This window comes from Diplotaxodon limnothrissa, linkage group LG11, assembly GCF_057381915.1.
Source record: "Diplotaxodon limnothrissa isolate DT_005_m linkage group LG11, D_limnothrissa_male_GT1.1, whole genome shotgun sequence".
Classification (NCBI taxonomy): domain Eukaryota; kingdom Metazoa; phylum Chordata; class Actinopteri; order Cichliformes; family Cichlidae; genus Diplotaxodon; species Diplotaxodon limnothrissa.
Window position 1 is genome coordinate 22,898,034 of NC_140606.1, and position 15,016 is coordinate 22,913,049.

Genomic DNA, 15,016 nt, shown 5'->3' on the forward strand with positions numbered 1-15,016 from the left:
TCCCAGGGTCCACACACCATGGGGCTCTTAAACATACTTAGGCTGGCTCATGATTCAATAAGAAGTACCTATGTCGGTGTGGCCTAAAAATATTATGTTTGTGTGCTATGAGTGAACCACACTTTGCACTTTACTTTCATAATATTGGTAAGAGTGTATCAGGGTGGAGCCGATTTGGTTACAACCCATGGTTTTGTTTTTTTTTTGACTAAAGGCCAAAATCACCTGCTTCAATCAAAGCAATCAAATCCCTGTAAGTCACTGGGAGTTGAATAAACAACCCAGCCTAAAGCTACAGTGTGCCTGTGCACATCCCATTCAACCAAACACCTATCAACCAATCACTGTATCAGAGCAGGTTGAAGTCAAAAGTGACTGGATTCACCAAGTAAAAATTGTCAGTTTGTACTAATTGATTCATTTTTCACCACTACAGTGAAATAAAAAATATTAAGGCACTAAATATAAAGTAAGGATGTTTTAAATACTCTGGATATTTGTCATTCAATGATTAGGTTAATACAACATTCTTTACAAACAAAGCCTAACTCCATCTGCCCAGTTTCTTTCTATTGCTCATGGTGTTTTTGTATTATTTGGTTGCATATTGGAGCTCTTTGTCACACTGCTAAATAGTGACCGATCAGATACCTCCCAGGCTTGGCTAGAGTGGGATATTCGTCCAAAACGTTCCCTAAACATTTGGATAGTGTGCATCTCATACTCCCTATTGTAACTGGTCTAAGTGAAATCTTAAAAGTTGGAAATAATGATAACTTGACTTGTTTGGCAACATTCAAAATGGAAACTAAGGAAGTAATGGAGCTCATCTTGTCTGTTGACTAAAGCCAGTGACCTATTAACTGAGTTAAAGGAAAAGATAAGGGTCATTGTTAATGCAACTAACTTACATTATATAAAAAGCAATCACAGTATATTTTGGCTGTAACCCTTGTTTGCTGTAAATCTCCTGCCACTTAACATTATGGGGTAAAAACGTTATTATTACTACAAAATTATTACTACAAACACATTTACGGTTATGGTTTAGTTGAGTTGGTTCAACTTCTGGGAAAGCCTGAGATTATTGGGTGGGGCAGTACAAATGACAGTACAGCTGACTGGAAGTAAAATGCACTTGTGTGGCTCATAAAGTCTAACTTACATAGGCAAATGTTTTGCTTGCTGCACATTAATTATGCTGTCATTCTCATAAGTCTCACTTATCAGAGTTACTCTTTCACTAGAAACCTGTCTTACCTGTTCTTCTGCCTTATTTTCTCTCTCTCTCTCTTGACTGACCCACTCCTACTTTTTGCTGTTGATTTAGCATGACTAGCCGCAGGAAAAGTTGCTCAATGTTAATGTTTGACAAGTAGGAAGAAGGTCCTTCGTTGCCATATCGAGCAGCGTTACACATACAGCCACACTCTTTCAGTTCTCCTTCTACTCAAAGAGTTTGTTTGCTGCTTCGTAGAGGGATTACATATTCAAATCAAAGGGAGATCGAATGAAGGACAACTATGGGTGAGTCAGCATTATCAGTTTTTTCTTAATAAACCAACGTCATGTCTGAGTATTTTGACTAACAGTTGCCTTTTTGCTGGGAATTCGTGGCAGTGGTAAAGAAAAGCTGCAAAGTGCTGACAAAAGTTAATGGATTTGTATCTGCTTGAAATGCTCCTCCAAGAATTTATGTATTGTACCTGACATGTACAGGCATGCAAAAATACGAAACCTTACTCTACAGATACTAGAGTGTGTACGTTCTAGCTCTTGCACAGACTGTATCTACGAGATTTGTGTTTGCTAAACAATTAGAGAAAACCTGTTTTTACATACATCCAAGATAACAATGCCACACTTTCAGTTCTTTTAAGAATCTCTAAAGTTCTCTTTATATTCAGGAAAATAGTGACAACACGAATAGTTGTTTCACTTCTCTGTGATAAATGAAAACTAAGCATTTTAACTGTAATAATCCACATTCAAGCTCATATTTGTTTCTAGCCTCCACTGCTTAGGGGTTTGTCTTGGTTTTTTAAGATGTCAGGACACATCACTTGTGAGACAAGTTACACCAGCCTTTGTGCAAAGAATCTAATTATCTGCCCCATTTACGGATGCGCTGTAGAGGTGCTGGTGCTAATCGACTTTGAGAGCAACTCCGACGACGAGCTCACAGTGAAGGAGGGGGATGTGGTCAAAAATGTCACCAAGGCCAGTGAGGAAGGATGGCTGCATGGGGAGCTGAGAGGGAAGAAAGGCATCTTTCCTGCCAACTTTGTCCAGGTCTGCCAAGGCTTTACTGTCCACAGTACTGTACTATTTGCTATGGATATATTTGTGTTCATCTACATTGCGTGCAACATGTTTAAAATATGACTTACTTGGTTTTAACAGGAGGTCCCAGTCTATTTGAGAGGAGAGAGCAAGATGGAACCACGAAGCATTAGAACAAGTAAAATGCAGAGTTTGAATTATCAGCACTTTCTGTTCTTTAGCGTCATAACCTTAAAAAGCAGGACAGGAGTGGCAGACGCTTTAATCAGAAAGCATTTAAAGCAGTTTTTAAAGATGATTTAAAATTGAAACCCAACGCAATTATGAAATGACTTTGCTTTCCAAAAAAGGAAAAAAAAATGATAGAAAACTAATGAATAAATGCAATATTCACTTCAATATTAATTCAGCTGTACAGCATCAACAGTTGCCTCAAGGTGCTTTATATTGCAAGGCAGATCGTACAATAATACATACAGACAAAAAACCCAACAACCATATGACCCTCTATGAGCAAGCACTTTGTCAACAGTGGGAAGGAAAAACTCCCCTTTAACAGGAAGAAACTTCCGGCAGAACCAGGCTCAGGGAGGGGCGGCCATCTGCCGCGACCAGTTGGGTTAGAGAAGGATGCACATTACAATTAAAATATGAGCAACTGCTTTGTTGTAAAATAAAAGGAATTTCTAAAACACTGCGATCACTAACTTAGAATAGTCCAATTGTGTGCAAAAGATCCAAATTAACCACGCTGGTAATGCAGCGTCATTTAAAACTACTCTAAGTAAAGTTCCTGCTAAAAAAAAAGACTCTTGGTACAAAACGAGCCATCACAGCAATACAGTAAAAATACTTATTACAATAATATTCAAAACAGGTTGCTCTTGACATTTACCACATCCTTGCAATGCAAAGTATATCTAATTCAGAGAAAAAAAATTGGACTTTGTGGGAACAGACATGCTCAGAACGTGAATAATTGCTCCAAGCTATGCAATCTTAGCACTTTCCTGTTGAAACTTGATAACAATGCTTTCTAGCCCAAAGACACTGTTAAAGAGCTCCATTTTTTTTTCATTAGAAGAACGTTATGAACTTTACTTTGTCTGACAATTCTTTCTTTTTTTAGCAAAGAAGAAACCGACAAGAAAATGTGAGGTACTGTTTCCCTACAGTCCCGTGAATGAAGACGAAATGGAGCTGGTTGCTGGCGAGACTATAGAGATCGTCAGGGAGGTACAGTTCTTATCACCCTTATGGTTTTCACACTTATATCTGGCCTCTAAATACCAAACTGTGAGTCAAATGTTAGCAGTAGATTATGGGCTTAAAATAACTAGGTTGTGGCTGGTGAAAAGAAATCTCTGCGATGACATGATAGTGAATACCTGATAGCAGCTGCTGAGAAGTGAGGCATTTTCCTGTCACTTCCTGAAGCTGCCCTGTAGTCAGAACCCTGCACTATAGCGATGATATGTAAATCAGGGTGTTGTCGATGTGTTTGCTCAGCCTGAACTTCTTTGGGTAAATAAACAAAGATTTGAATATGGCTTTATTTGATCGATTTCTTTTTATTTATAATTAAACTCATAGTTCACAGCAAGCATACGTTTTCTGAAATCCCATGTGAACTGATCAGACTAGTCCTGGCAGTTCTGAGGATCATTCGTCAGACACCTTAAACAGGCCGATCAAGTGTCTGGAATGCACTACAAGATGATATTTCATGTAAACCTAAGGTGGTAGTGCAGCTATTTACTTGTAATTTTACATATTTTTAGCTTAAGCGATGTTGAGTAGTAGTCAAGTCATCTTTATTTAAATAGCACATTTAAAAGACATCAAGTGTCAGCCAAAGTGCTGAACAGACAGATAATATAATCAAATAAAAATGAATTAAAACAGATAAGATGGTTGTGGGTCTGATGGCTGACTGTATCCACAATTTACAAGAAATCTAAGAGTATTGTACCGATTTCAGTAAAATAATATTAATTTTTCTGGGTTATGGCTGTTAGCAAGTCTCCTTGACTTCTCAGTAGATTTTAATTTTCTCATTAATTTGTTTAATAGCACCAACCAATGACAATAGAGATTGTAGAACTTGTTTTTCTGTACAATATATAATAACCTGTGAATTTTGATGGCTCATGACCTACTTTGCATGACAGATTGAAGATGGATGGTGGATGGGGGTGAAAAATGGCAAACTAGGAGCATTTCCATCAAACTTTGTCAAAGGAATTTTCATTTCTCCCAAAGGTTGGTGGCAAAGTCAATTAACAGAGTTTTTTATAGTTTCATTTTTCATATATAACTTTTAACATTTTTCATCTGAACAGATGTAAAATACAATGAGGGCAAGGCAAGACCAAAACTCACTGACGCTGTGTTCAATAAGGAGGTTTGTAACAGTGGAAAAACTTTTCTTAAATATGTATGAGCTGTGTTCCTTTTACTTAATGCTGTCTTTGTTCCCATTCAGATAACTCAGAGGGCAAGTGTAAGGAACAAAGCAAAAAAATGTAAGTTCAGAGTTTTATACATTTACATCACATGCTAGCTTTCTCACATGAGACACTGGTTCTATTTCTGAACAGCATTTTAAAAGCTGCTAGACTAGTATACAACGTCAGTAGGACAAGTGGTAAATTCTTGTACTTTTACCTTTATGGGTGGGGTCAAACCAAAATACTTAACAGCAATATTCCTTGATTTACTACTTCACAAAGACATCAAAGTGAGCGATCTTCCAGGGTTAAAGGTTTATAACTTACCTCAAGTATTACAGTCTTTTGTAATCTTTGCTGTTCTTTGATTTAGTGTTGTTTCAGGGTGGATAGAATTAGTCATCACTAGTGAAACCTCCTCACACGTACGACGGTTTCTGCAAAGTTAATAATCATGTTATCTCTTAACACCGTATCTTCTCAGCTATAGAGTGTTGCAAAGTCATGTTTGACTACAAGGCCAAAACAGAGGATGAGCTGGAGCTGAAAAAAGGAGATGTTGTTAAGATACTGAACAAGGTTTGAGCACACTTCTTTATTTTTTTATCAGCTGTTCTATGCTGTCACACTTATGACAGACTAATAAATTCCTGGATAATTTGCTTTCTTAAAATGTACCATATGGTTCTTCCAGAGAAACCAGTTGTGTCACTTTCAAGACTGACTAGGCTTAAGGACAGAAATGTGGCACTCCAGACATGCTAAGGAAAAAATATTCGAGATAGCTACTTCGTGTTGACACGTCGTGATCTGCTTGACTTTTTGATGACCTTAGGTTCAGAGATTTCAGATCCCTAAGGACAGAAGCTTGTTTTAACCTCTCTCAAATGACTCTTTAATCACCATCTAAAGGAAACAGCAGATGAAGGCTGGTGGGAGGGAGAGCTAAACGGCCGGTGCGGCTTCTTTCCTGATAACTTTGTCATGGTGATTTCACCGATAAACAGCTTGCAAGTGAGTGGACAAAAACACAATCTCAAACATAACCCTGTTGGACTGGAGTTTAACTGCACTGCAATGAAACCATGGGCATGCTTCGGAGTAATTGATGCTATGCATACTTTTTTGTCATTTTAAAATGTCCTTTAAAAATAAAATACATTATGTCTATTTTAGCATGTCTGCAACCAGTATTCAGTGACTCAGTACTGTCTTTAAATACCGTCTGCTTTGGAGTTACTCACTGAAATTTCCCATTTGTGGAAACAGTGTGTAGAATATGGGGCAGAGTACAAGGCACATGGAGTACCAGAAAACTTACTTTTTCATTTCTTTTTCCTCCTGTAGACGGGGACCATAAGCCAACCACCTGCACGTAACAACTCCAAGAAACTCTCAGGTAAGAGAACAGCATGAATGTTTCCCTGATCAAATAAAGAAGCACAGTGGTTGAAGCTCTTTGAAAGTATGATGTGGAGCTTGACATTTAGAGGTTCACGACCAAGTCGGAATTTCTGACTGCAGCAGTGTTTTGCTTGGCAGTGTGCTGACTGTTTGGCCTGTGATGGGTTTGGCAGGTCAACATTTACACAGTTACATAATAATTCAATAAAATATAAAAGTTTTTGTTTTTTTTTAAATTATTATCTATGAGAAAATAAAGACGTAGCGGGAAAAAAATACCCTGAAGTCAGAGGAACTATTTGAACATTTCTTGAGATTACATGCATTCCACATAGCGATTTATCAGACGCCCTAGTAACATTTACAGTAGATATGAAACGTTTTCATCTTGTGACCATGTAAAGGAGGTTAAACAGATTTAAACACTCTGCCCTGTAGCACACAGCATAAACTCTCTAACCCACAAATGGGGCCACGCAGGGAAAACTCATCACAAAGAAATGCAAAAGAGCGGCAAATTCTGGCAACCTGGATCCTGATTTTTTTTTTTTTTTTGGGGGGTGATTTTTCCTTAGAAGATAACGTTAGCGATCAATCACAGCAGTTATTGACTTTTTAACTTTTTTAGTTTAGTCTGAAATCTAATATTTTCTGAAGAGACTGCCCAGTAATGCACCCTTTGAATTTCGAAGAGGTAGAAATTTAATCTATGAATCACACAGCAGGATGTGGTTCGTGGAAATTGTTTTGTAGCATCAAAAGTGTCTGCCCAGACAGCTTTTTAAAAGGATTCAAAATATGCACCCTCACTGAAACTTAAATAGGCAGGTGAAAATAAGGCCAAAGGAAGTGGCACCAGTACTATGAGAATTACAGTGCAGCCTCGTACCAAATTGTACTCATCATTTCCACACAGTATCACTTGAAAGATTTTCACAGGAAGTCTCAGACCGTAGTAAGATGGGGGATGGTTAAACTGGTCATGTGACATAGTTTAGGAGTCTTGGAGGAAACAAGGGGGTGGGGGACAGATGAGAGCTCTGTCACAGATTTCCACTACCAGCAACAAGCAGCACTTGAGCTTCTTCTGCTCTGTGGATGGTTTATTTACGAGGGGAATGTTGCACAATGCGTTGCATAACACTCAAGGTAGGCTTCCTGTGTTTTCATCCGATCCGTTATAGATGTCTGAGTTTGATGTTAAGACTAAAGCAACATTTTTTTTGTCCTATTTCTTGAGGTCTTTGCATTGGAGCAGTTTTACTTCTTAGATTGCATTCATTCAGCAGGCCTGTAACCACACAGCTCATCTTATCTGTTTGAGAGTAATCACTTCACTTGCATGACAAACAGAGATCTGTCACATAACTTTAATGATTTAACCTCTCTCCAAGGTAAGTCCTCTTACGGGCTGTATTTGTTTCATATGAGATGACCCAGAGTGCCAGTTAAGACCTGGGAACTGTAACTGCATCGCTACTAAATCTAGCTGTTACCTGATTTGCTCTAATTACGTGCATATCTTTTCCATAACACGCCACTCGTAAACCTTACATTTGAACACCATTAGCATTTTTCTACACCATAATGCTTTTTGGACAGTCTTATAGTTCTTTGCAAAACAGTCATGCACTTTTTATCACGAACTGAGGGCTGAATAATCAGAATCAAAATCAGGAGAAGCCACACTTGCAAATACAGTATTATTTAAACAATGGCATGTTTGCTCAGCATGCATGCCCTGCACAGCACAGCGACAGCATGCTCATTCACTCATTCTGCTACAGAGAAAAACATCTGGGAAATGCTCTGCTGATCAAGAGAACTTTCAGCGAAACTGCAAATGTCTGATAAGACCTTTTTTTCCTGACAAAAGCACAATGTAGGACATCACTGCTTTTGTCTGTGCTGCCATTGTTATGGCCATACTAAATAAAGTGCCTTGAGCATTTTAAATGAGGACTTGTTATATTTGTGTGACAAATGCAACTAGTGATCAGCGGTAAAATTTAATTTAATGGGGTTTTTTTTTTTGCAGTAAAGACAGAGGAATCAGCAATGGAGAAAGTCGGTCCAACAACAACAAAGACGAGTAGGTAGAGATGGTAGATGCTTTTATTTTTGTACTAATTCATCTTAAAAAAATCCTGCTGTGGACTAATGTGATGATTTTGTTTTGCAGATGATAAACCAGAGCCTAAAGACCTAAGAAGCAATCCTCCAACCAAAGTTAAACTTCCACCCATCATCAAACCGAGCCCACCTCCAGTCAAAGACAAGCCGAACAAGGTTTTACCAAAGTGAGTTTTACAGAAGCGTCTGTGATGTTCTTTCTCACTACTTGTAACTCCATGTGAAACCACTTTCTGGAGACCTGACCAGAATAGTTATTCATATGCAGCCTTTCTAAAGCAAATAGGCCCTCAGAAAATGTCAGGAACACTTTCTCCTCTCTGGTCTGGCACCAACAGTGGAGCATTTAGATGTTAAAGGTTTTTGGTTGCAACCACCAGTTGCTATGGTTTCCTTAAAGAAGAATGCCAGGATGCCTGACATTTAGTGGCTCAGTGGAAATTGTGGGATGAGTCAGATCAGGCCGAAACAGACGAGAGCAGCCCATTTCCTGTTTCCTGAGCAATCGCTCACAAACAGCCTTACACACACAAAATTGAGAAAACAAAAACAGGCCCGTCTTGAGAAGAAGAACACGCTTTTGAAAAGCGTTTCCGTGCAAATTTGCCTTTTTCAGCTTTTTAAGACTCCTCCTTCATGTTTATCTAAGCTTATCCCACAAGGCTTTTACAGCCAGGCTGATTTTTCAACAAACACATCAGTTATAACCAGCATTTAAAATGTTATAAAACTTAAGTAGTAACTCTGAATACAGAGAATATTATAGTGATTTTTCAAGACTTCATTTGCCATGCTCTGCACCTGCACTAGCACCAGCGCCCACTCTATTCAGGAAACCAGAAACCACATACAAACTCTCCAACCCTCTGCGTCAGTATTTCTTCACATCAATAGATTTCTTTTTTTATTTGTCTGTAATTTTAAAAAAAGTGTTCATTCGAAGGTATATTGTTGTTTTCTGTAGAACCAATGGTGATGCGGCTACTGTTCCACCGAAACAACCGGAGGAGAAGGAGACTGACGAGTTTGATGGATTGGAACTGCCGACTGAAAAGCTGAGCCATCCCACAGCAAACAGAGCCAAACCTCCACAGAGGAGACCACCGTCAGGACTCCCCATAGCAGCACAAGTATGTCCGCATTAGCGACCAATACCGATCGATCTGTGTGGCAGTGTGTATAACACAGATGTGAAGAGCTTCACAAGAAACACTCAAATTATAACCTGCATACCCACATGAGTAGGGTTGTCAAAACAAGTCATTCTCAATACTAAAAACGACTGTCAGATAAGATACTCATTTGCAACAGTATTGATGCGGACAGCGTCGTCTTTGCTTCCTTCTGCCGACACACAACTTTTACACAGTACCTGCATGCAGGCGTCCACACAGGCCCTCCCCTTACCAGCAGCTGAAGCAGTTGACATTTACAAGACTACAAGAATAAACACCTGGAGGAATTTTGAGAAGTCAAAAAAGCTTCCATTTTAACAACCCGAACATGGATATTATTGTTGCTCTTGTTCTAATCTTCATTCTTGTTTTGGGGGTTTGAGGGGTTTTTTTGCTCCTGTGGCATCAAAAATAGTATTGGGTATCAAGTATTTTTCTGGGTATTGATACAGTGTTAACCAATATTTCTGCAGATGAATCAAAGGTTTATCAGTTTTCTGTTTAATTTTGTGCAGTCAGTTAAAGCACAGTTGTTTGAAACAGTCCTTAATAGTTTTAGTGATTCTTATAAATATTGTGTCCATGTTGGGATTAGAACCATTTTTAGCAATAATATACCATAAGCCCATAATACTACTACTACTAATAATAATAATAATGTTATTAACTTTGTGCCTCTGCAGTTCACACTTGTGTTGTTGTTATGTTTTGAGACCATCTTCACTCATGAAGCCCTGAACCTTTATAGACAGTACCCCATGGAGGTGTACATGGGAATGCTAACGATATCTGATATCATTTGAGAGTACAATAAACAGTCTTTACTCTGCCACCTCCCTGGTTTAAAGTCCATGCTGTGTCCGGTTGCACTGATTTGTGCAGTTGTGACTTTAGGGCAGCTAACTGTTATTCCATTCATGTATTTTGGTTCATGCTCTGCATATTGAGAGTTTCTGAAAGGGACCATCTCCTAATGTATGCTACACATGGTCCCAATCAGATTCTCCCGACGCTGTCAGAAGACAATTTTACAGAAAAGTGACCAGTTTTTATGGACAGCCCTCTTGCTCACTGACCAAGAACACTTGTAATGACTTCTTGGTCATAACAATTCATCTGGAAAAAATGAAAGAATTAGAAGAAAGAGAAAGCGAGCTTGTACTTGACCGCCCAAAAAACCCACCTAGCTGTTAATCCTGCAAAGCTGAAAAACCAGAAATCCTAAGGCATGCTGTGAAGAATGACTATTAGCAATGATTGACATTTAAACTTGACTGTTCTTCCTTTGTACTGCTAGAGCGCCACGGACCAGACAGATGCAGAACCAAAAAAGTTTGAAACGGAGATACTGGCTGGCTTGCAAAAGGTTTGTAACACTCTGTGTTCTGGGTGAAATATGAATGAAATCACATAAGTTTGAGTTCAAAAAGTTGTTCTATGTAGGAAAATGTGCAGTAATATTTTTGACAATTAAAATCATTTCAGACAACAGAAAATCTTCTGCCCACCCCTCCAAAGCCCGATCTTCGACCCAAGACACCACCTCCAGTTCGACCAGCACCACCCAAAGTTCTCGTAGATAACAAAACTGTGACCTTTAAAGACGAGCCAACTGTGGAAAGTCTGCAGGCTGAGATCAAAGAGCTCAGGATGACTTTGGAGCTGCTTGAGAAACGACAGGAGTGAGTACAACTCACTTGTTTTGTAGCCATGTTTGAAACCTGAGACATGACAGGTTTATGACAGGCCTAAAGTTACTTTACAAAATTAAGACAATTTTGTAAAAAAAGATCTTCATTACATTTCAGCTAACCCTCTTCTAAAATAAAAAAAGAAAGATGCCTTGTAGCACAAACATACACAGGAAGTGAGTAATTCAAACCTAGCAGAGAAATACAAATGAATGTAACTGTGCATGTTCCATCATAGGAAACCCCCCCTCCCTTCCAAACAAAAAAAGCCTGACTCAACAGCTCTTTCGTATCTCTTGATCTGAAACGTTATAGCAGCCTGAGTGATAAACATGTGCCACACTCTGCAGAGCTGTAGACATTTCATTTCCTGATCAGTGATCTTCTTAAGCCTTTTGAACTCACCAACCATCAGTTTGAAACTCAAATTACTGTTGTTCCCTAGTCACTCAGTAGCTGAACGTTTTGCATTATACCAGTAAAACCTTTGACAGTATATGTTAATTACAGGCAAATACACAAATCCTAATGGGATGTGTGTGAAGACTTCTGTAACTGTATCTCAAGCCGTGTTTGTGTAATCAGTTTTCTAAACGTATAAAAAGATTTTCTAAATGCAACTGATATTTGTGAATGTGTATTCAAGATCAGTGTGTGCATAATGCATGCATAGGTCTGTAAATGCCTACACAGTTATTAATAGATGCAGCTAAACATTTTGATCCAGCAGCTTCCTGCTTGGCTGCTATGGTAGACCTACAAAGGCATGTGGCGATCTGTCTGTAAATCTGAGGTGTTGTCTGCTCTGAGCTCAGACTCACAAGCTCAAACATACCACCGACTATAACACCTGGTGATTTCAAGTATGAAACTGCTGAATGGCTGTGGCTGCAGTTGCAAGCTTGACTATAATGAAATCTTAAACTGATTTAGGTTTAACACCTCCGTGTGTTTTCAGAAAGTATAGCGAGTGATAGTTTGTAAAAATATAACAGAAGTCCTTTATTGCTGAGACGTATGTGTGTAAAAACTCGAGTTAGTCATTAACCTGTGCAGTTTGGATCATCAAACAGGCGGGTTTTTTTAGCGAATAAATGTTTTTATTTATTTATTTATTTACCCATTTTAAACAATCCCTGTATGTATTCATTATTTTTGTGGCGTATGGAAGATTGCAATGGGTTTGTGTAGTGTAACCCCAATTTCTCCCAAGGGAGACAAAAAAGAGACTTTCACTTAGACAGCTGCATCTACAAAAACAAACATTTTAAAACATTTGCATATCTGAGTACCAGATTTTGAGGTTTGTGTGTTGTTGTTTTTTTAAAAATAAATTGCACCCACACCAATACCCTAGCATATCTGCAAAAACCTATATTACCATAATAGTTCAATAAAATTAAACTATTAAAATAAATGTCTTTCCTGTTAGAGCTACAGAAGTAACTTTCTAAATGTATTATTATCTTGACTGGCACTGCACAGTGTTGTTGACCTATTTAGACTTACCAGCATCTCCAACCTCCTCATTTTGTTCTCTTTGTCTCTTTTTATAAGGCGAGACATGCAGGAAGTGAAAGAAGAACTGAGGGATGAAAGAAACAAAAGACTAGCATTGCAGGTCAGTGTCTTGACTTCTGTGAGTGTTATTACTTACTGCCTGCTGCATAATGGGTGAAAAAATAAGCAGCAGTTGTGGTTCCAAGATCACGAGCGCAGTATAATCAGTTGTTTAAAAGGGTTCTTTTTGTTGTTGTTTCTTACAGGAGGAAGTGCAGAGTTTGAGAATGAAGCAATAATCCCAACACAGACTGTGACTAAGCTGCTTGTCTGACACTGTGCCATGCGAGCTCTTGGACTGCAAATTTCAGAAAATGAACATTTTTTTCTGACATTGAGAAAGTAAAAAAAACAACAAAAAAACCCTCCCTAAACAGTATAGCTGGAGTTAATATCAAGCTACTCCTATAATGGAGCAAAAGAACCAGATCCTCCAGAAGACATGCTGTTTGATATTGGAATGCCAGAAATCTCATACAGGTCCTCAGTTGGGTACGCCTGGAAGCAAATTACTGTTTTACATGTTTTCTTTTTTATTACTTTTATTGTGGATTACAGGTTAGGCTATTTTTAATATCAGAATTTGTAATATATGCAGCTGTACATAGGAGGAAATATTGTTAAGTCTTTTACAAAGAGCTAAAGGATAATTTACATCATCATAATGGGCTTTGTTACCTGAATGTCAAGTGAGATACTACTGTCCAAACTATGCCATGTTAGTGAATTTATGCAATGTAATGTAATGTTGCAAAGATCCACTAGGGGGCCCTCTTTGACTATTTTTTTTTTTTTACATAAGGTGTTAAGTTTTTCTGTGATTGCTGGGATTTATGGAAATGCCCTGGCAAAATAACCTCACATTGGAGAAGGAAAAATAGAAGAAAGAAATACATTCTTCATCCAAACAGTAACTGTGTTAACATTTAAGATTTAAGCGAGTGGCTCATGTTAATGGGTAGTGCCTTAAGAGGGGGGAAAAAGGAAAAGAAAAGAAATAAAACTGTGATTTAATGCACCAGGAGTTTGTGGTCAGTTTGTGTCGGAGAAACACTGACTCACTCTTAAAACACCAAAAGGTGACTCATCAGTGGATGCGGAACACATGGGAGGAAAATTATTGAGAAATTATTACACCCATCGCAGGAACAGCTTTGGACAATGCAGTCTTCACAACATGCTAATGGTAGTGTCTCTGTGAAGAGCATATATGAACAATACCTGGAGCTATTTAGGAATCAAGCTCTGAAACTCTCGTGGAAACAAAAAAATATTGTTAATCATGCCCATTATTGATGTGTTCCTTTATGGACAAACAGTAAAACAAAGAGTCTGCTGACAGTGCAGAAACCTTTCATAGGATATCTAAAAACAATAATGTCCTCTCTGTGAAGAACTGCATGTGATTTAAATGTTTATAGAAGGTAAGTTCTTCTTACACCAGAGATACACAAATAAAGTGGAATATCTGCACAGATACTTTATTCCTTCGTCTTAGATGGTGAACTATGTACAGTGTACAGTAACACTGGTGGAATTTAAACTCTGTAGAGAGCACTGAAAATGGAGTAGTGAAAAAGTTATCAGAGCCCAAAGGTCACACACACACACAAAAAAAATTCCCAAGTTAAATTTAGAAATAATGAAAGATGTTGACAAAGAAAGCGAGACAGATGCTGAAACAAATCTGGATTTGTACAGCTTGTACAGATTTGTGATCTAAGCTTAAAAGGAACATTGTATTCTGATTCTCGGCTCAGCTATTTTTTACTTTGGAACCGTGAAGCTTTGCACAATTAAAAAGCACGTCATTTCATAATGCCTGCTCTATAGCCCCTTAGTTGAGCCATCGCCTGAAACAGCAGTAACATTAGCTCCAGTAAGTGTCTTTAAACATCCCGTCCTCCCTAGAAGCCCACTTCCTACTGAGTGTCCAGCTTCCAGAAGCCAAGTAAAGGGCAGGTCAGTGCTTATGAGCACCACCTCCCCCTCTCGAAGACCAAACTGTAAACCTATTATCATATTTTTCCTCATTGTTTAATCGTAAATTAAAGACGTCACCTTTAATGAGGTATCCATACAGATATATTTTCTTATTGTTTAAACTTTGAAGTCAAATAAGTTCAGTTATGGCTTTGGTTACTAGATTTCAATCATGTTGATGTTGACTTAACTTTACCTATGTAAAAAATACACATATATATGTTGGAACTAATTGCCCTAAGCAAAATGAAAATGACACTGTTCACAATATTTAGTCGTGACTCTAGTAAAATATATTTTTTGGACTCTTAAAAGGACTGCACACAATCAAAGCTAC

At 38.2% G+C, this 15,016-nt stretch overlaps 1 protein-coding gene across 1 annotated transcript; it reads left to right on the forward strand.

The window, feature by feature from the left end:
• The first annotated feature begins 1,415 nt into the window (after positions 1 to 1,415).
• Positions 1,416 to 13,666, forward strand: mnmip1 (manchette microtubule inner protein 1). The gene is made up of 17 exons (XM_085366376.1): positions 1,416 to 1,527; positions 2,135 to 2,292; positions 2,404 to 2,461; positions 3,413 to 3,519; positions 4,455 to 4,545; positions 4,626 to 4,687; positions 4,769 to 4,808; positions 5,218 to 5,312; positions 5,646 to 5,747; positions 6,081 to 6,132; positions 8,176 to 8,229; positions 8,320 to 8,437; positions 9,235 to 9,400; positions 10,743 to 10,811; positions 10,931 to 11,127; positions 12,694 to 12,757; positions 12,903 to 13,666. Exons 1-17 carry the CDS (start codon positions 1,524 to 1,526, stop codon positions 12,933 to 12,935), a joined length of 1,470 nt encoding a protein of 489 aa, XP_085222502.1. The 5' UTR covers positions 1,416 to 1,523; the 3' UTR covers positions 12,936 to 13,666.
• Positions 13,667 to 15,016: the final 1,350 nt, after the last annotated feature.